The following is a 21,746-nucleotide window of genomic DNA, read 5'->3' on the forward strand; positions in this document are numbered from 1 at the left end:
AGTAGGAAATGGAAAGAGTATCTTGTTTTGGACCTATAATTGGGTTTTTCCTTTCCCTCTCATTAACCTCCTACCTAATGAACAAATCCTTGGTTTAGACTTGAGTATTAGAGTCCATCATTGGGTGATGTTCTACTCCTTAGAGACTACATTTCATCATACAAGACATCAGACAATTAGCTAGCTGGTTTGAGAATATCTCTTGGAGCCGCATCTATAGGGAGGCCAACTTCGTGGCGGATGCGATCACGGACGTGGGTTTTAGTTATTGTAATCTTCATGCTGGGAAGGTTATATCCCTAGCTCTGCTCATAGGGCTCTCTTATTTGATCTCATGCAATCGGGTTGTACTCGTGGACATTACCTTTAATCTTATTGCTTTTTCTATATAAAAAATATATATATTAAAAAAAAATTAAAAAAATATTTTGCCCGACAAAATTATTTCGTCGCATTAAATTTAATGCCATAAAGATTTTCATCACGCGTACTTTTATGCAACAAAGTATTTACAAATAAAAATACTTAAAAACCAAAAATGATAGGACATATTTCGTTGCGTCTTGGTTTACCCAATGACATGTTTCGTCACAGTTTTTTTTGTAACGAAGCCTGTTTTTTTTTACCTCAACCTTAACGCAATGTTGCATTGTTGTAAGGCGTCATCACGTAAGCTTTTATGTGTGCCAAAACTTTTGTCTTCTTCGTACAATTGTTTGCTTCTCGACCTTTGCACAATGAATTGGTTTTCCTTGAAAAAACACTTTTCTGTAGTAGTGCATATACAAACAAGTTTGACAGTTGGATCGTGAAATTTGACAATGCCTTCAAATTTGCAAACCAAATGATATGGTTGTTAATGATTGGATTACTACTTAAGCGTTATTTAACGTGCTTATTTCTGATAGGTGGCACATCATTTGGTCTGCAAATTTGGTTCAAAATTTTAGTCTCTTTAGCATTACCATTTACCTTTTAAATTAAAAACCGGATTTCTTTTCTGATATAGATATATAACCGCTCGCTTCCCTATATATGTGTGAAATGACCGATTCGTAAACGTACATTATTCATTTGACCAAATCTAAATGGGTGTCTTTTATTTACGGGCAGTTAACACACGTATACGAAAGTGGATGCACAAACATACATAAATGTATACATTTGAACATTTGAGAAGAAGCGGATGTATAAACAAACCAATCCATAGTTCCCTCTTCAAATAACAAAATCTACAGAAACCCACCATTCAAAATTCATGGACATTCAAAAACCGTAAACAAAACCGAAAAACCCAAATCTCCCTGAAGAAAAAGGAAAGATTCCAGGATTACACAAAACCTAAAATAACAGAAACAAATTGCAAAGTATTTCTCAAAACGACATATTACAATCAAAGAAAGTGAAAACCCTAATAAATTACGTCAGAGAGAAGCCGATTTTTTGGGAGCAGTTTAGCCACGTACTGAGGAACAACACATGCCTGTACCAACATTGAAAATAAACAAAATGTTTATCAAAATGCAAAAAGAACTTGAAAAATGAAGAAAAATCAAAAGAAAACGAAGAAGAAAGGGGCGCACCTGTACTCATAGATATCATTGTAGTACTTCTCAGAGTACTGGATCTGACCCTGCTATTTTACCCCAAACCATGATTTCAAGCAAAATCTCGAACAGGGTTTTTCAAATTTCTCAGTTCAATCTGCAAAATAAGGACGATTTTCAAGAAATACAAAGAGATTGAAGTTCTAGAGAGAGTAGAATTCAAATTGAAGAGAGAGAGCAAAATTCAAATTGAAAAGAGAGTGAGAGAAGAAGAAGGTGCTTTTACCTCAGAGAGCGTCGGACGATGAACCGAACAGCACAGAAATCCAACCTTTTCAATCAGTTTTATTAGGCATGGGATTTTGAATTGGAAAGATGGCACAAACGTAAATAATACAAAATTGAGGGCCTATTGCACAACAAAATTAAGGGATGGCACAAACGTAAGTAATTATTTGACCTGTTGTACAATCGTCAGTGTGTGTGCAATTGTTACATCCCGGCCCGGGTGGGACTACTTCCCGGGTCTGACTCCACTACCGTAGCACGATATTGTCCGTTTTGGGCTTACCATTCCCTCACGGTTTTATTTTTGGGAACTCACGAGCAACTTCCCAGTGGGTCACCCATCATGGGATTGCTCTAGCCCCCTTCTCGCTTAACTTCGGAGTTCCTACGGAACCCGAAGCCAGTGAGCTCCCAAAAGGCCTCGTGCTAGGTAGGGATGGGAATATACATTTAAGGATCACTCCCCTGGGCGATGTGGGATGTCACAGCAATGGAATAAATAAAACAAGACACAATATTTACGAGGTTCCTCTATAGTTAATGTGACTGGAGTACATTTTCGGGGGCAGCAGTGGTTCTTTCATTCATTATGTGAAAAAATAAGAGTGCAAAGATAACTCTCTCTATTCTCTCTTATCTTATTCCTCTCTTTTCTTTCTTCCATCCGTATGTTGAGTGTGTGTGTACGCTCTCTTTCTTCTCATCCATTTTATAGGCAAAGCTTTAGACAAAGTTGTAGTAGGATGAGTTGTAGAGTGGTAGTGGGATGAGTTGTAATGGATAAGTGGGATGAGTTGTAATGAATAAGTGGCCATCCATATTTTTATGAATCACAACATTCCCCTTAGATAGCCATAAGTCTTCGATTGACTCGTTAAAATCTTGATCTATTTTGGATGCTCCCCCTGATTTCAAAATTGTTTAGGCTGATGTGTATCAACGCCATACTTGAACTTTTGTGGGCTCATCATTGATCCTTCTGCTTCAATCTCTTGCATAGCAGAAGTGATGCGCAACCTTTGCCTTTGACTAATCCTTCAAAACATCGTTTTTCAGTGACTCATCTATGTTTGGCATCTTGAATGTAAAGAGCCCACATCATATCAACCGTTCTGAGGTATTTGTTGAGGAAATTCGAGACATATCAACAATTGAAGATGACTACTCGAGAGTAATGCTAGGTCAGCAATCAAGGAAAGGTCCCAGGCAGTCAATTCCTGAGTGGAATTTTGATTTCAAGTTTCAACTGATTGCTTTCTTTCTCATTGTCTTGCAAGTAAGAGCAAAGGCAAAGGAAAAGACAAGGAAAAAGCATGATACGAGATACTTTTGCTATTGAAGAAAACAGTATAAAATTTTGATACTGATGCAAAACTTCTCTCTCAAAACTATTTTCTTGTTGAGGAAATTAGTTGACCATTTTGAGTGACTTGGTTGAAGAGGTATTCTCGGAGAGGAAGAAAACTGAGAATTTCGAGAGGCTTCGTTGAAAATGCATTCTTGGATAGGAGGAAGAGTTAGGTATTCTTGCAGGTTTGCCTTCTCATGAAGGACGGATGTTAACATATATAGGGATTTAAGCAAGTAGTGGTGCTGTTCCTTTACGCTTGTCAGCAACAGTGATGTAATGGGAACTGCAAAATTCACTCGTTTCAACTTTGTCAGAGATCTTTGACAAAGTTGCCTGTGATATCCGAAAAGTTGAGACTGTGTCTGAAAAGTGTCAACGAACTTTATTTAGGAAAATCTGGCTTTTGAAATTTAGAGAGCGATGCCTCTTCGATTTTTGAACAAGTGACCCTATTGCCTCTTCTTTTATAGAAGCATCAACTGTGTTCAAAAGCATACTCAAAAAGTTGTTGCATGTAGAAATTTCCTTTTTATTGTATTTATGAGATTTCAATATATCTGACCTCTTTTTTCCTTCATCATTTCTAAAAATGGCTTGCCTTTCTGATTGTTGTTTCAATTTGAATGTTGTGAAATATGCAAACATGTATCCTCAAGACAATATATGACACCCATCATTCTTATCCTATAATGGTCCTCTTACGGTTGGGGACTCTATGATAAAGAATGACATAACCGCTACAATGGTAGTTAGGAATCTTCTCACTCCTAAGGAGAACAAGATACTTTCAAAACGGTCCGATGAATTGGTTGTTCAAGACTCTCTAGCTTTCAGTGTTCAGTGTGTGAGCTCTGTATCCAATATGGGCCAACGTTTACTTGCTCAAACTTGCCAAGTCGAATCATTAATGGCTGAGGTAGCAAGCCTTAGACAAGAGATCATAGTGCTCGAGCACGAGAATAGAGAGTTGTATATGCTTGCAAATAATTACTGAAAGAGCATGAAAAGAAAGCTTGACTAGCTACAAGTCTCTGAAAGTTGGATTCAAAGTGATCATTAGATGTTTATGGCTCTATTATAAAGGCAACCATTGCCTCCACCGTATAGAGTTCTACCATGTATCGAGGCTCTAAATAATCAACCTTCAGTGCGTCTTCCTTCTGGACTTCTGCCAAGTACTGAGGCTCCACATGATCTGTCTTTAGTGCCTCCTCCTTTTAGGGTTTTGCCAAGTACTTAAGGCTTTAGATGATCTGTCTTCAGTGCCTCCTCCTTCTGGGGTTTTGCCAAGTAATGTATGTGTAAAAATTTCTTCCCTTATGCTTGAAAACCTTTATTCCAGCTTGTTAGATGTAGAAACCCATGGAAAATTTTGGTTCCATGATCAATAAATAGATTAGGAAACAATGAAATATTCTAGTTCCAAGAATATAAATCAATGAACCTTTGAAATATTCTAGTTCCAATCTAATATCATCAACTCTTGCAAGAGATTTCAGTATGTTGCAACAATATCATAATGAAAGTACTCACTAAGGTAATTTATACCATTCATTCATATTAAGTACATAATTTATGCTTTACCCTTCTAGGGCTTCAAGCAATTTGAATCTTTCATGGATTTTCTACACTTTATGACACATTACCCTTTTAGAACTTATACAAAGCAATTTACTCCCATGTATATAATTCTCCATTCATGTGAAATCATTTACATGAGTATAATTTCAGGTTTCAATTACTAACCTTGTGTCATATCATGTGAGTGTGTTTCACTGTATTAGAAATGCCCATATGTAACCTCCTTGATTCAACATCTTTTGACTATTTGTATCATATACATATATATAGGTCCATTTTTCCACATTCTTACAAAATTGTAATGGAATTGCCTTTCTCCATTTTTGGTTGATAACTTTTCCTTTTGTCGACGAAAAAAAATGGGACTCAATATCAGCACAGCTCAGTGATGAATTTAGTAGCACTTGTAAAAATCAAAATTACCATTGGTTATCATCAATCCGTGATCCCACATTCTCATGTGCATGTGCATGCATAAAAGCTTTTCATTTCTTTGGATATCCATTACCTCTTCAAGGGCATTATTACACTATCTCTTTTAGGATAGTCACAGTTTAGAGAATACGGATCATAACCTCTTCTTGAGCGTTATAGAGCTTGGATTTTAATCTTCACTTCCGGGAGTTAAGCCATTGGAACCTATACGTCTATCATGCTTGATGCATGAGACATCAAAATTCCTATGTCTGCAGATTGTCCTTCTGGGACGTGTATCCATGCAACGACTGTCATGTTTTCGGCATGCAACAATTATGCTTCGGGAATGCAATAGTTCAGTAGTGTCATATTCTTCTTCTTTCGAATGACTGAATCTTTTGAGTTTGAGGGTCTGGCATGCTTCTGGCATGCAACAGATAAATCATTTGCTGCCACATTATCTGCCATGCTTCAAGCGTGCAACAAATAAATCATTTGCTGCCACATTATTTTGTCCAACAAGGACATCAATTCTTGTAGGCACATCTGCAACTAGTATATGCGATTTTGTCACTTTCGTTGCATCATTAAATGCATTTGGTATTTGATTGGCACATTGTTGCATCATTCAATTATTCTCACTTCATTTTCACATTGATTGCTTCATGAATCAAAATAAAACAAAGTAGGTACATCCCACGATAATTCTCATCGTTCTTCTGGAATGGTCTTTTATTCTCGTCATTCTTTTGGAATTGTCTTTTCTCCTCCTAACGGTGGGAAAATTGTCTTATTAAAATGAAAGTTCACAAACCGTGCAATAAACATATCCCCAATCAAGGGTTCCAAATATTGAATAAAATATGGTGAATGAAATCCAACATAAATTCCCAGTTTGTAATGATGCCTCATTTTGGTACATTGTGGCAGTGCAATAGGCACATAGATAACATAAACAAAAACTCGTAAATGTGTAATGTTTGACTGGTACCCAAACACGAGTTGTACTAAGAAGTATTGATGGTTGGCAACAGATCTCAACCGAACTAATAATGCATCATGTAAAATGGCATGTCTCTATGTAGAAACTGGCAATTTCATTTTCATGAGCAGAGCGTGTGTAAACAATTTCATCCGCTTAATAAATGCTTATGCTAAACCATTTTGAGTATGGACATGAGGAACATTGTGTTCAACATCAATGCCCAGTGACATGCAATAATCATAAAAAACTTCGAGATGTAAACTCTAGCAAATATACATGGATTATAGCTTCACTTACATGAATCAAGAAACTTTTGGTCCTTATTTAATAGTTTGTGGACTGAGACTCTTATGGCCTTTATTGCAATTAAGTTGTGGCACTGCGGCACTTCAAACTTATGGTACTCATCAAGGAACTTCATGCCCAATCTTGAGGATCAAGGGACTTCATGCCTGATCTTTTTACATGATGGAACTTCGGGTCCAATCATTTTATATGTTAAGGATCAAGAAACTGCAGGTTCTGATTTGATCAAGAAACTGTAGGTTCTGATCTGATCAAGGAACTTCGGATCCTGTATATACTCATCGTAAAAAAAAGAAGTACAATAAATAAGTTAAAGCAATAGGCGGTAATTTCAGCCATGGTAAATAAATTAACTTTTAGTGGATAAAGCTTGTGACAAGGGCTTTAATTCAACACCATTCACATAAAGAAATCAAAACTTAAAGCAAAAAGCAATAATTCCATTCACTGTAAATAGATTGCATTTAAGTAAATGGAACTTGTGAAAGGGCTTTAAACCAACACCATTCACATAAATAAAGCAATAATAGAAAAGGGGCGATGATTAAGTTTCCATCATTTTTTTTCTTTTCCTTTTCTTTGTATGTCACTTCCTTTTGTTTCATCCCTTTTATTTTATTTCATTTTTACAACCCTTAAGTATTTATAGTTACGCAAGAAGTGAAGTAACAATAAGTCTCAATTGGTGTTCCTCCTCCAATAAGTTTCAAAAGGGTCAAAACGGTTCCCATAAGTTTTGGAGTCAAGAGTGGAGCCTGCAACTTATGGGAAGATCAAACAGTTAGATTTAGTTCAAATTTTAGTATGATATGGATAAGAGGATACCGAACAATGTTTGTGAAGAAACAATTTCGATCTGAGCTACTGAAAACAGAGTTTTGTTACTCATAAAGTGGTTGTCTAGTTTTCTGCGGAAATTGGAAACTGGGTTGGTGTTTCAGACATCTGCAACAATCTCACCGTAAAAATTTTCTGAAAATTTGATATGTTATAGAAACAAGACACAATATTTACGAGGTATCTCTACGTTTAGTGTGACTAGAGTACGTCGTCGAAGCTGCAGTGTTGCTTTCATTTATTATGTGAAATACTAGGAGTACAAGGATAACTCTCTTTATTCTCTCCTCTCTTCTTCCTCTCTTTTCTTTCCTCTTTCTTCCTATTTTCTTTGTTCCATCCCTATGTTTTGTGTGTGTGTGTGTGTGTGTGTGTGTGTGTGTGTGTGTATGCTCTCCTCCTTCTCATCCATTTATAGGCAAAGCTTTAGATAAAGTTGTAGTGGGATGAGTTGTAGAGTGGTAGTGGGATGAGTTGTAATGGATGAGTGGCCATCCATATTTTTATGAAGGGTAAATTATACAAAACTACCTCAACTATGGGTCAAACGACACTATCATACCTCATCTTTTTAAATGACAATGTCATACCTCATCTTACGAATTTGTGACAATATCAGACCTCCGTCAGTTTCTCTGTTTATTTATCTGTTAAGTGCTGACGTGGCTAAAGACGGGGGCCACTCAATAATCCAATTGGATTAAAATATATTTTTAATAATTAAATATTAAAAATTAAAAAAAAAATATTTTTGGGTAAAGTACAAAAAACTACCTCTAATATTGGTGTCACGACACTTTCATACCTCATCTTTAGAATTTGGTTCAATGTTATACCTTCCGTTAATTGGCCGTTTACTTTTCAGTTAAATGCTAACGTGACTTGATTCGGGACCCACTTTCTATTAAAAAATCATTAAAATATTATTAAAAACTAAAAAAAAATTAAAATAATAATAAAAAGTTAAAAAAAAAAAAAAAAAAAGAAGAAGGAGAAGAAGAAGAAGAAGAAGAAGAAGAAGAAGAGGAAAAAAAAAGGAGAAGGAGGAAGAAATTTTTTTTTTTGAAAACCCATCAACCCCCCTTACGGAAGAAGGAGAAGGAGAAGGAGAAGGAGGAAGGAGAAGAAGAAGAGGAAAAAAAGGAGAAGGAGGAAGGAAAAAAAATAATTTTGAAAACCAATCAACCCCCCTACGGAAGAATGAGAAGGAGAAGGAGAAGGAGGAGGAAGAAAAAAAAAATTGAAAACCCATCAACCACCCCCACCCCTCGCCCTGCGTGCAGAAGAAGAAGAAGGAGAAGGAGGAAGAAAAAAAAAATTTCTGAAAACCCATCAACCCCCCTGTAGAAGAAGGAGGAAGAAGAAGAAAAAGAAGAAGAAGAAGAAGAAGAAAAGGAAAAAAAGGAGAAAGAGGAAGAAAAAAAAAATTTGAAAACCAACGACCCCCTGCAGAAGAAGAAAAATGAGAAGGAGAATGAGAAGGAGGAAGAAGAAGAAGAGGAAGAAAAGGAGAAGGATGAAAATAAAAAATAAAAATAAATCCAACCCAACCTAGTTCCCCCCTCCCAACCCCCTGCAACCCAAAAAGAAGAAGAAGAAGAAGAAAGAAAAAAACAAAACTCAACCCAACCCAGTTCGTGTACCTTCTACAACCCAGAAAGAAGAAGGAGGACAAAAATAAAAAGAAAAAAAAAATTCCAAAGTGTCCCCTACCCCCCAACCCAACCCCCTGTCAACCCCAAATCCACCACTCTCATCCATTCTCCATATCCTCTTCCGCACCATCCTCCACCTTCTCTGCCCACCCATCTTCCTGCCGACGGGATTTGGGTTTTTTTTTTTTTTTTTTTATTTCTAGGAGAAGAGGGGGTGAGGAGGGGGAAACTGAGTATGGGTGCGGGGGAAGACAAATTGGAATTTTTTTTTTTTTTTTTTTTTTTTTGGGGTTTGCAGGTGGGGGAAAGAAGATGAAGATGGGGAGAAGAGAGAGGAGGGGGAGGGGGAGGGGGAAGGGGAAGGGGAGCGGAGGGACGAACTGAGGGTTAATTTTTTTTTTATTTTTTTTTTTGTACTTTTTATTATTATTTTAATATTTAAAAATATTAAATAATTTTTTTTTAGTTTTTAATAATTTTTTAATAGAAAATGGCCCCAAATCAAGCCACGTCAGCATTTAACTGAAAAGTAAATGGCCAAGTAACGGAAGGTATAATATTGGACCAAATTCTAAAGATGAGGTATGACATTGTCAATTTTAAAAGATAAGGTATGAAAGTGTCGCTACACCAATAGTTGAGGTAATTTTTTGTACTTTACCCATTATTTTTTTATATAAAATCCTTCCCACCCATCCCCCCCCCCACCACCCTCTCCTCTCTTTCTCTCTTTCTCTCTCTCTCTTTCGCCTCTCTTTCTTCTCTCTCCCTGCAACCTGCATTCCTAAAATCCCAAAACCTAGAAACCTTTCCCACCCGTCCCCCCCAACCTTCCTCCACCACCCACCCTATATTTCTCATCTCGCTCTCTCGCCTCTCTCTTCTCTTTCTTTGGGCGACATGCATCCCCAAAATCCCAAAACCCATTACAAATCTCAAAACCCAAAATCTCATAAAACCTCCCAAATCTAAAGAAGGCGGTCTTGTTCGACTTTGACCTCACCCTTTGTATCCAGATGGTGCAGGGATTAGAGAGAGAGATGAAGTGTCTCTAATTTAGGGCTAAGGATCAGAGAGAGAGGAGTTTCTCTGATTTAGGGGTGGGCTCGGGTGGGGAGAAGGGTGTGGGGAGAATGGGTGTGTCTGATTTGGGAGAGGGCTCGGGTGGGGAAGACAAACTATTTATTTTATTTTTTTGTACATGAAGAGGAGTTACGGGTGAAGATCATCGACCTTCTTGGGATCGAAGAAGGTAGGGGGTGGAGGAAGGTTGGGGTGGGGGACCGGTGGGAAGGGTTTCTGGGTTTTGGGATGTGGGCTCAGGTGGGTAAGACGAACTGGTTTTTTATTTTTTTTGGGTACATGAACAGGTACCAGCTCGATGACCTGCGGGTGAAGCCACCTCCTTGGGATTAAAGAGGGTGGGCAGTGGAGGAAGGTTGGGGGGTGGGGGACGTGTGGGAAGGGTTTCTGGATTTTGGGATTTTAGGGATGTAGGTTGCAGGGGGAGAGAGAGAGTGTGTGTGTGTGTGTGTGTGGTGGGGGGGAGGGGACGGGTGGGAAGGATTTTATATAATTTTTTTTTAATTTTTTAATATTTAATTATTAAAAATATATTTAATTATATTTTAATCCAGTTGGATTAGTGAGTGGCCCTCGTCTCTAGCCACGTCAACACTTAACAGATAAATTAACAGAAAAACTGACAGAGGTCTGACATTGTCACAAATTCGTAAGATGAGGTCTGACATTGTCACTTTTAAAAGATGAGATATGAAAGTGTCGTCATATCAATAGTTAAGGTCGTTTTCGTCATTTACCCTTTTATGAATTACAACATGTCATTCCTTTTACATATTTGATATTTCCCCGTTGAATAGTTGAGGCTCAAAACTAAAATGCGGTATAAACATTATCAAAGAGAATACACTTGGATTACTAGATTCTTAAATATAATCAATTGAGAAACATCGACTGTAGAACAAAATGAAAGAATATATTAATTTATTTCTTTTGTTACATTCTTGCAATATTTGTTCTTAGCAGAACCTACCCATTTCATAATAAAATAATATTAATTGAACTTAAGAAATTTTAATGTGCTTATTTATCTTGAACAAATTTTTGTATACATTACTTGGTACAAAGATCTTTCAAGTTTGTAAATGAGAGCTGTTATTGACACTCCCAAAATCTAATTCACACTCCTTCTATATTTCTGATTTATTTATTTTAATTCTTTTAACGTGATTTCCAATTTTACCCCTATATTACTTTTAATGTCTACAATCTTGAAAACCTCATCAAGTATGATGACATAAATATGGGTAAATATTTACAGGGAGTTGTAAAGACCTTCTGTGCTCTAGAAGCAAGTAATATTTTACTCTCGAGTCTGAGCATATATGCAAAAGACTCTAGCTCCATACAGAATCGGTGGCTGCTTTATCAAGTCAGCCATTTCTTCATCCTCAAACGTTTTTCCTCTTAGTCTCAGCAAAATTGTTCATTTTTTTTTTTGGGTAATTCATGGCTAAACAACCTTATATGGACCCGATACTACTGCAAAGTTTTGACAAAATTTACAATGGTGAAATGGAAGAAGTGTCAGACTTGAGTAATCTTTCTAACTCTCTTGAATCAAATTTTCATGGTATGTCTTCTCATGACTTTTTTTCCTTTTTATTTACTCGTTTAATTATTTTTAGTGTTATAGGTGTTTCATTATGAGTTTGAACATATTTGTATTTCAATCTCAATAACATGAATTAGATATTCAATTTCATGGATTAGAATTGGGGTTTTCCAGTAGACAAATTTATTTATTGGTGCAATGCAATTTCATGAATAAGTTTTTTTGTTGCTGCCCTTTGAATGCTTGTTTTTTTAACCCTGATTTACTTTTCATGTAATGAGTTCTACTCCCTTATCAATTGACTTCTCATTCGACCAACTTCTTTTGTTTTATTAACTAGTATGATAGCTTCCATTGTTAGTAAGTTACTGTATATTATGTTGAAATGAATGGTTCACATGCTATAAAACTAAGTTTATTTTTATCTAGGGAGTCAAGTAGAGATCAGTGAACACGACACAATGCTCTCTTTGACTGAAAAGAACTTCCAAAGTCGGGAAGACCTCCTTGGTATTGTTCGTGAAATTGCATTAAAGCAAGGGTATGCAACTGTGATTCGGAGATCGAAGGCTGATAAATATGTTATCATTGGTTGTGATAGAGGTGGTAATTATCGAAACACCAATCTTTTGTTAGAGGATAAGAAAAGGAAAACAGCATCTCGATTGATAAATTGTCCTTTTGAAATTTGGGGAAAGAAGAAACAAGAAGGATTTTGGAAGGTGGACATAAAAAATTTGTCACATAACCATGATCCTTCAACTGACATGTCTGGGCATCCCTATTATCGTCGGTTTTCAGAAGACGAAATCTTGCGCATTAAACAAATGACTATGGCTGGTATACCACCTCGCCAGATTCTTTCTTCTTCATCAAAGTAATCCTAATCTTCAAGCAATTTCTCAAAGTGTCTATAATGAAAGGTATAAGATTTTGAAGCAGAGTTTAGGAGGACGTACAGTTGTTCAAGCCTTGTTGGATGAACTTGGTCAAGGTGGTTTCACTTATAACATTGAGTATGATCAGAATGATCATTTGACTCATTTATTCTTTGCCCATTCCATTTCAATTGCAATGACTAAGAGCTACTCAAATGTTTTTGTGATGGATTGCACCTATAAGACTAATAAGTACAAGATGCCATTGTTGGATATCATAGGGGTCTCAAGTTTCAACACATCATTTTATTCTTGTTTTGCCTTCATGCAAAAGGAGGAGGAAGAGGATTATGTATGGGCGCTATCAATGTTTAGTAAACTCTTGGGAATTGATAATCATCCAGTGGCGATTATATCAGATAGGGAATTGGCGTTGATGAAAGCTATAGAAAGTGTCTTCCCTAGAACTACAAATATTTTATGTGTCTGGCATATTGAGAAAAATATTCTTACAAATTGTAAGTCTCATTTTGAAAACGAAGATGATTAGGTTAATTTCATATCCACTTGGACTAGTTTAATACAGTCTCTTAATGAATCATCATTCAACGAAGCTTGGAGTTGTTTTGAAGTAAAATACAAGGACAAGTACAATAATTCTGTTCTTAAATATATTACAACTATATGGCTACCTTTCAAAGAAAAATTTGTAAGTGCATGGACTGAGCAGGTTATGCACTTTGGTAATCGTGTTAGTTCAAGAGCAGAAGGTGCACATGCAATGTTAAAAAAGTATCTTCAAGTTTCAACTGGAGGCCTTCGTGAGGTGCAAGAAAAGATTTGTCTTGCTATTGAAAATCAATTTCAAGAAATCAAAGTTCGACTTTCAAGTGAGAAGATTTGTGTGTCACATAGAATTCGAATTCCCTTCTTTAAAGAACTTGTTACTCATGTATCTATGTTTGCACTGGATGAGTTAGATAAGCAATATGGATTAGCAAAATCCACTGATGTTTTATCTCGGTGTAAAGGCCATTTTTTTAAAACAATGGGCCTTCCTTGTGCACACATGATTAGAGAAATGAGAACTGAATTGCAATTGAATGACGTACATGAGCAATGGAGGATTGATACAAGATCGTTTAGTGATGTTTGTGATGTTAACTTGATGTTTGTGATGTTAACTTGGATGGTGATAGAGATGAAATAAGTGATCTTCTGGTAGATTTTAAATCGAAGTACGAAAAAATGCCCATTTCTGAAAAAGAAGGTACCAAAAGGTAGCTATCCCAGTTTCTTTGTGCTTCTCTTCATTTAATTCTTGAGCCTACTATTCAAGCTCATAAAGGTTGTCCATCAAAGTCGAAGAAGATAAAGGAATCTAACTCTACACAGCGTGAGCCTTCGTCGTTTGAGATAGTTGAGAACTCTCGAAAATGTAGGATTTGTAACATTGTTGGCCACAACCGTCGGACCTGCGAACTCAATGATAGAGCTGCATTACTTTAAATCATGTTCATCTTGGTTGGGACTTGAAATTAATTTGTGTTCCCTCAATTGAAATTTCTCTTGTATGTGGAACAACTAAAGTCTGCAAATAGACTACACCTTTAATCATTAGTATTTTAATGGGAGTTTGAATATATAAGACGTATTTATATATCTTTTCTAATTGTTTTGGTATATTTTATTATGATATACAGGTTTTGCACTTTGCTGATACATATTTTTGTGCTTGATTGAGATGTGGAGGCAATTGAAGATTAGAGTTTGATTATCAAGGAAATGGAAACAGGCTTCAGGCTTGGTTTGAGATGTGGAGGCAATTGCTGATATATATGTTTGGATGCTATGTTTAGAATTATTTAACCTTCCATTGACATGGTTAAAATTCTAGAAAAAGAACATGAGATTATTTCTCGTTATGATATTCAAGACATGAACTGTGATAACCACAACTATGATGTTGTATTTTAGAAGAATTACTTGTTGCCTTTAACAACAATTTTATTTTGTTGAAAAGAAGTAAGAAAGATGCTATTTGTAACATTTGCTATGCTATTTGTTTCATAGGAAATCTGGAAAGAAAACAAATCTACCAGAAATCCCTCCAATTTTTTTCGTCAGCAAAATCAATTCCAAATGAAAGATTAATGAGGCTTTCATCCACGAATTACCCAAAAAAAAATGAAGAATTTTGCTAAGACTAAGAGGAAAAAAGTCTAAGGTCGCAGAAATGGCTGACTTGATAAAACAACCACCGATTCTGTATGGAGCTAGACTCGAGAGTAAAAGATTACTTGCTTCTAGAGCACAAAAGGTCTTTACAACTCCCTATAAATATTTACCCATATTTATGTCATCATACTTAATGAGGTTTTCAAGATTGTAGACATTAAAAATAATAAATAAATCAGAAATATAGAAGGAGTGTGGATTGAGATTTTGGGAGTGCCAATAACAATTCCTTTGTAAATATATATATATATATATATGCAACTGTGCTCATTTACTTACTAATGTCTTATGTACAACCCACAACAGCAGCTATGTATATATGATTTTTCGCTAGTTTTTCTCAGATTTCTTCTTGTCCCTTCCTATAGTACTTTGAACATTTGGCAGATTCAGGCCTCCATGATTTTGAGAATGGGACGACGAACCGCGTCTCGTGCCAGAATGACATAGAGTACTCTGAACATTTGGCGGATTCAGGCCTCCATCATTTTGAGAATGGGACGACGAACCGCGTCTCCTGCCAGGATGAAGGACCGCTGGTGCATCGAATTGCTTACTAAAAGACATAGTTATTAATGATCAACTTAATTAAACTTTTACACATAAGAAGGTATAAAAAGGATGAGATCAAGTTATGGCTTGTGCATTCAATGTTGGGTACTTACGTCTATAGGTTTCGTATTTAACACACACACATTCCTCGAAAAGGAAAGCGAATCTTTGACGGTTGGTCGCATGCATACGTGATTGCTTGGAGCATTTGTCTTCGTGATTAATTAACACGCACACATTCCTCGAAAAGGGGAATACAAATCTTTGATTTAGGCCGACATTGTTATACTAAGTTAATATATTAAGTGAGAAATGTTGTCACTTAATATTAGTAGTATTTTTTTTTTTATGAGTTTAACCTCATAATGAGTTAGTAATAATGTCGTTCAAATTCGCCTTGGGAGAGAGTCGATGCATGAAATTTCGCTATGCTTTCACTTGGAACTGTTGGGACCCATATATAACTCAGTTTTCAAATTGTAACGCATATTGCTTGAATTCAAATAGTGTTTTCTTAATTAGTAGTTGTTGGTTCATTTTTAATATTAAATTAATTATAATTGTCATTATTTGGTAGTTAGTGGGGAAGTAAGTTTATTTATCGTTATTTGTGGTTAGTGGGAAATTAAGGTGCAGTCTTTGGCCTTTCATTTTTTGTAACTTTTGTAATTTTTTTTTTCTTGTTAATTTGTGTTTATTAGGCTATTCACTAAGGATGATAAGAAACATAAAATTATTATCATTTTTTTCCATTATAATTGTCAATTTCAACCTAAGAATAAAAATATGAAGAAATGTGGAAAATATTACCAACAAAATAAAGGAAACTCAAGCTATGTGAGTAAGAACCAACAATCTTCTTCATCTTATTATGTTTGTTGTAACTTGCAAGAGTGGAAATATTGCTCGGTTTTGCAGATATTTGAAACATGAGCTTAATCCTCAAGTTCATGTCACCAAAGAACCATTTGTTGCAATGATTACTGATGTGAACATGTTTACAAGTGATGAAGGATGGTGGGCAAATTCTAGAGCCAATAGACATGTTTGCTTTAACAAAGGTTGGTTCAAAAAATATACTCCTTATAAGGAGCTGCATGCATTTATGCTTGGTTACTCCTCAAGTGCTTAGAAGTGGCAAGATTGATTTCGAATCTACATCTGCAAGGACTTTGATTTTGAAAAATGTACTTCATACTCCTTCTATGAGGAAAAATCTTATGTCGAGTTATCTTCTTAATAAGGATGGTTTTAAACAAACCATGAAATCTGATCAATATATAACCACCAAAAAGGATGTATTTGTGGGCAAGGGTTATGCTTGTGATAAGATGAATGTTGAGAATGGTAATAAAGCTTCTACTTCAGTTTATATGCTTTTTTCTTTATATTTTTTGCATGCACGTTTATTGTGATTTTGTAAGCAACTCGGCTTTGGGTTTTGGTTGCTTCCTAAGTGTCCCAATTTGGTATGCAAGAGATGGCGAAAGTTAGTCTATTCTCTTTTAGACTTACTCACGTGAAACCAAAACCATGGTTATATTTGCATGATGATTTGATTTGATTACTTTCAGTTGTGATTTCATGAATGATGAATTCAATTTGCTTATCTGTTTTAATTAAAACTTGTTTATGTATATGAATTGAGAGTGCACACTTAATTTGCATGCATAAATATGATGCTAGGGTATAAGGAAACTTCACCTAATCGTTGGGAACTTATATTCATGAGTAGTTAAGATTGTTGGTCACAATTATGTTAAGTAAATTCTTGGCATAAGTATCATGCGCTTTCATAGTTACGAATGCCTCGTCAACACCTATGATCTCCATAGCACCTAATGATCTTTGATTATCTTTCTATTATGCGCTTTCATATAGAAAACTTTTAAGGAATAATTTGATTGCAATGCGCTAATTCCATTCAATTCAATGACCTAAGGGAAATCTGAGAGTTAATTTAAGCGTACCTAATTAACTTGGGGTGTTGAGGTTCACAATTCATTGAATAAGCAACTGAAGATTGTGTTGTATGCAAGTATGCCATGTGTGGAGAAAAACCTCCTAGCCATCTCACCATCCACTTAATTCTACCAATTTCGCCTAAATCTGCCTAGTTTACATATTTGTTTTGTTTGTTTGATTTTCGTCAAAAATCAAATCCCCAATTGTCTTAGAGTGTCTAATTGGTTCAAATATGTTTTAGATTGTGTTTTTAAGAGTTTTGTGTCAAGTTAGAACCAAATTTCGTCCAAGTTTGTGTTTAGACTCAAAACTGCCCAGTTTGTGCTTTTAGGTAGTTTTGAGTGTTTTTAGCTTATTTTGAGTCTTGTGAACTTTTTTCAGTATTTTTAAGTGAGTTAAGTGTTTTAAAGGTTAGTTTTAATTATTTGAGTCAGTTTAGAGTGTTTAGCAAGCCCTCCTAATCCCCGGTGTAAGAACGATCCTTACTTATTTATATGCTACAATTGTCAAAAAAGGGTTAATTTGTGTGTTAAGTTAATTTTCGCATCATCCATCAAAGTCGAAGAAGAGAAAGGAATCTAACTCTACACAGCGTGAGCCTTTGTCGTTTGAGATAGTTGAGAACTCTCGAAAATGTAGGATTTGTAACATTGTTGGCCACAACCGTCGGACCTGCGAACTCAATGATAGAGCTGCATTACTTTAAATCATGTTCATCTTGGTTGGGACTTGAAATTAATTTGTGTTCCCTCAATTGAAATTTCTCTTGTATGTGGAACAACTAAAGTCTGCAAATAGGCTACACCTTTAATCATTAGTATTTTAATGGGAGTTTAAATATATAGGACGTATTTATATATCTTTTCTAATTGTTTTGGTATATTTTATTATGATATACAGGTTTTGCACTTTGCTGATACATATTTTGTGCTTGATTAAGATGTGGAGGCAATTGCTGATATATATGTTTGGATGCTATGTTTAGAATTATTTAACCTTCCATTGACATGGTTAAAATTCTAGAAAAAGAACATGAGATTATTTCTCATTATGATATTCAAGATATGAACTGTGATAACCACAACTATTATGTTGTATTTTAGAAGGATTACTTGTTGCCTTTAACAACAATTTTATTTTGTTGAAAAGAAGTAAGAAAGATGCTATTTGTAACATTTGCTATGCTATTTGTTTCATAGGAAATCTAGAAAGAAAACAAATCTACCAGAAATCCCTCCAATTTTTTTCGTCAGCAAAATCAATTCCAAATGAAAGATTAATGAGGCTTTCATCCACGAATTACCCAAAAAAAATGAAGAATTTTGCTAAGACTAAGAGGAAAAAAGTCTAAGGTCGCAGAAATGGCTGACTTGATAAAACAACCACCGATTCTGTATGGAGCTAGACTCGAGAGTAAAAGATTACTTGCTTCTAGAGCACAAAAGGTCTTTACAACTCCCTATAAATATTTACCCATATTTATGTCATCATACTTAATGAGGTTTTCAAGATTGTAGACATTAAAAGTAATAAATAAATCAGAAATATAGAAGGAGTGTGGATTGAGATTTTGGGAGTGCCAATAACAGTTCCCTTGTAAATATATATATATATATATATATATATATATGCAACTGTGCTCATTTACTTACTAATGTCTTATGTACAACCCACAACAGCAGCTATGTATATATGATTTTTCGCTAGTTTTTCTCAGATTTCTTCTTGTCCCTTCCTATAGTACTTTGAACATTTGGCAGATTCAGGCCTCCATGATTTTGAGAATGGGACGACGAACCGCATCTCGTGCCAGAATGACATAGAGTACTCTGAACATTTGGCGGATTCAGGCCTCCATCATTTTGAGAATGGGACGACGAACCGTGTCTCGTGCCAGGATGAAGGACCGCTGGTGCATCGAATTGCTTACTAAAAGACATAGTTATTAATGATCAACTTAATTAAACATTTACACATAAGAAGGTATAAGAAGGATGAGATCAAGTTATGGCTTGTGCATTCAATGATGGGTACTTACGTCTATAGGTTTCGTATTTAATACACACACATTCCTCGAAAAGGAAAGCGAATCTTTGACGGTTGGTCGCATGCATACGTGATTGCTTGGAGCATTTGTCTTCGTGATTAATTAACACGCACACATTCCTCGGAAAGGGGAATACAAATCTTTGATTTAGGCCGACATTGTTATACTAAGTTAATTTATTAAGTGAGAAATGTTGTCACTTAATATTAGTAGTATTTTTTTTTTATGAGTTTAACCTCATAATGAGTTAGTAATAATGTCGTTCAAATTCGCCTTTGGAAAGAGTTGATGCATGAAATTTCGCTATGCTTTCACTTGGAACTGTTGGGACCCATATATAACTCAGTTTTCAAATTGTAACCCATATTGCTTGAATTCAAATAGTGTTTTCTTAATTAGTAGTTGTTGGTTCATTTTTAATATTAAATTAATTATAATTGTCATTATTTGGTAGTTAGTGGGGAAGTAAGTTTATTTATCGTTATTTGTGGTTAGTGGGAAATTAAGGTGCAGTCTTTGGCCTTTCATTTTTTGTAACTTTTGTAATTTTTTTTTTCTTGTTAATTTGTGTTTATTAGGCTATTCACTAAGGATGATAAGAAACATAAAATTATTATCATTTTTTTCCATTATAATTGTCAATTTCAACCTAAGAATAAAAATATGAAGAAATGTGGAAAATATTACCAACAAAATAAAGGAAACTCAAGCTATGTGAGTAAGAACCAACAATCTTCTTCATCTTATTATGTTTGTTGTAACTTGCAAGAGTGGAAATATTGCTCGGTTTTGCAAATATTTGAAACATGAGCTTAATCCTCAAGTTCATGTCACCGAAGAACCATTTGTTGCAATGATTACTGATGTGAACATGTTTACAAGTGATGAAGGATGGTGGGCAAATTCTAGAGCCAATAGACATGTTTGCTTTAACAAAGGTTGGTTCAAAAAATATACTCCTTATAAGGAGCTGCATGCATTTATGCTTGGTTACTCCTCAAGTGCTTAGAAGTGGCAAGATTGATTTCGAATCTACATCTGCAAGGACTTTGATTTTGAAAAATGTACTTCATACTCCTTCTATGAGGAAAAATCTTATGTCGAGTTATCTTCTTAATAAGGATGGTTTTAAACAAACCATGAAATCTGATCAATATATAACCACCAAAAAGGATGTATTTGTGGGCAAGGGTTATGCTTGTGATAAGATGAATGTTGAGAATGGTAATAAAGCTTCTACTTCAGTTTATATGCTTTTTTCTTTATATTTTTTGCATGCACGTTTATTGTGATTTTGTAAGCAACTCGGCTTTGGGTTTTGGTTGCTTCCTAAGTGTCCCAATTTGGTATGCAAGAGATGGCGAAAGTTAGTCTATTCTCTTTTAGACTTACTCACGTGAAACCAAAAATTATGGGCTTGGTCTTTTAGTGCTCCCAAGCAGTCCAAAATTTTTTTATAACCTTAGCTTCACATAGGCCCAATAAATTTTCGTAACCATCCACATCACGATCCATTTGGCAAGCCTTGATATGTAGCTTGGGCCCACTTTAGCATATAGCATGATTGGCATGATTTAGTTATAACATTAATGTCGTAACATGGCTTGGCATGATAAATGTCCATGAATTTGCATGGGCTTGGCGTGGTTATACAAACGTCCATTTTATAAATTATTATTTTATTATCATGGCGTTATCATAAAATCACGTACTCCTCGACTTCGTATCTTTGCATGTATTTAAGTTTGACTCATGGCATTTTTACGATGATCGAGCTTCAAGATGTAGTTAGACTTATACGTGAGATTTTTGGGCCCTAAGGCCATCTCCAACCGAGGGCTGCCCAGAGAACTTCGTTTTAACCCTTTGGTCCTCCAAGATATTATTATTTTAATGAACAGTACATGACCATATTTGCCTCCATCTCCAACCAAGGGCCAAAGGGCCACAAGGCCAAACATTATTTATTATTTATATTTTAAAAGTACAACAACTTAAATTTAAAAACTACAACAACTTAAATTTAAAAAGGGTCAAAATTATGTGAGAAATAGTGTAGGAATGACTTAGGTATTTATAGGAAAAAAAAGGGGAATTTTTTTAATTCATTAAAAAAAAATTTGGCCCAAAAAAAAAAAATTGAATCCAACGGTAACTAGCTGTTGAATTCAAAATTTTCCCTTCTATTTGTGTCGATTATAACTGACACTACTTGATCGATAGGAAATCCGACAAAAAAAAAAATATATAGCCCTTTGGCCCTTTCAGATTCCGTGGGACTCATGAGCATTCTGCCTAATCCTCAGTTAGAAACGATTTTTGGACTATTTTCGGCCCTCTGGCCCTCTGGACCATTCAGTTAAAGATGGTCTAACAGACTGCTTGAATCTTCAAATTAGTTTACAGGCTGCGAGCCTCTGGGTAAGTTGCCTATTCCTACCAGTTGTCTTGGAATTCTGGATCA

General features: G+C 35.4%; 1 protein-coding gene across 1 annotated transcript; it reads left to right on the plus strand.

The window, feature by feature from the left end:
* The first annotated feature begins 12,063 nt into the window (after positions 1-12,063).
* On the plus strand, positions 12,064-15,278 carry LOC137743006 (protein FAR1-RELATED SEQUENCE 2-like). The gene is made up of 3 exons (XM_068482930.1): positions 12,064-12,442; positions 12,552-12,998; positions 15,106-15,278. Exons 1-3 carry the CDS (start codon positions 12,064-12,066, stop codon positions 15,276-15,278), a joined length of 999 nt encoding a protein of 332 aa, XP_068339031.1.
* Positions 15,279-21,746: the final 6,468 nt, after the last annotated feature.

This window comes from Pyrus communis, chromosome 8 (genome assembly GCF_963583255.1).
Source record: "Pyrus communis chromosome 8, drPyrComm1.1, whole genome shotgun sequence".
NCBI classification, from domain to species: Eukaryota; Viridiplantae; Streptophyta; class Magnoliopsida; order Rosales; family Rosaceae; genus Pyrus; species Pyrus communis.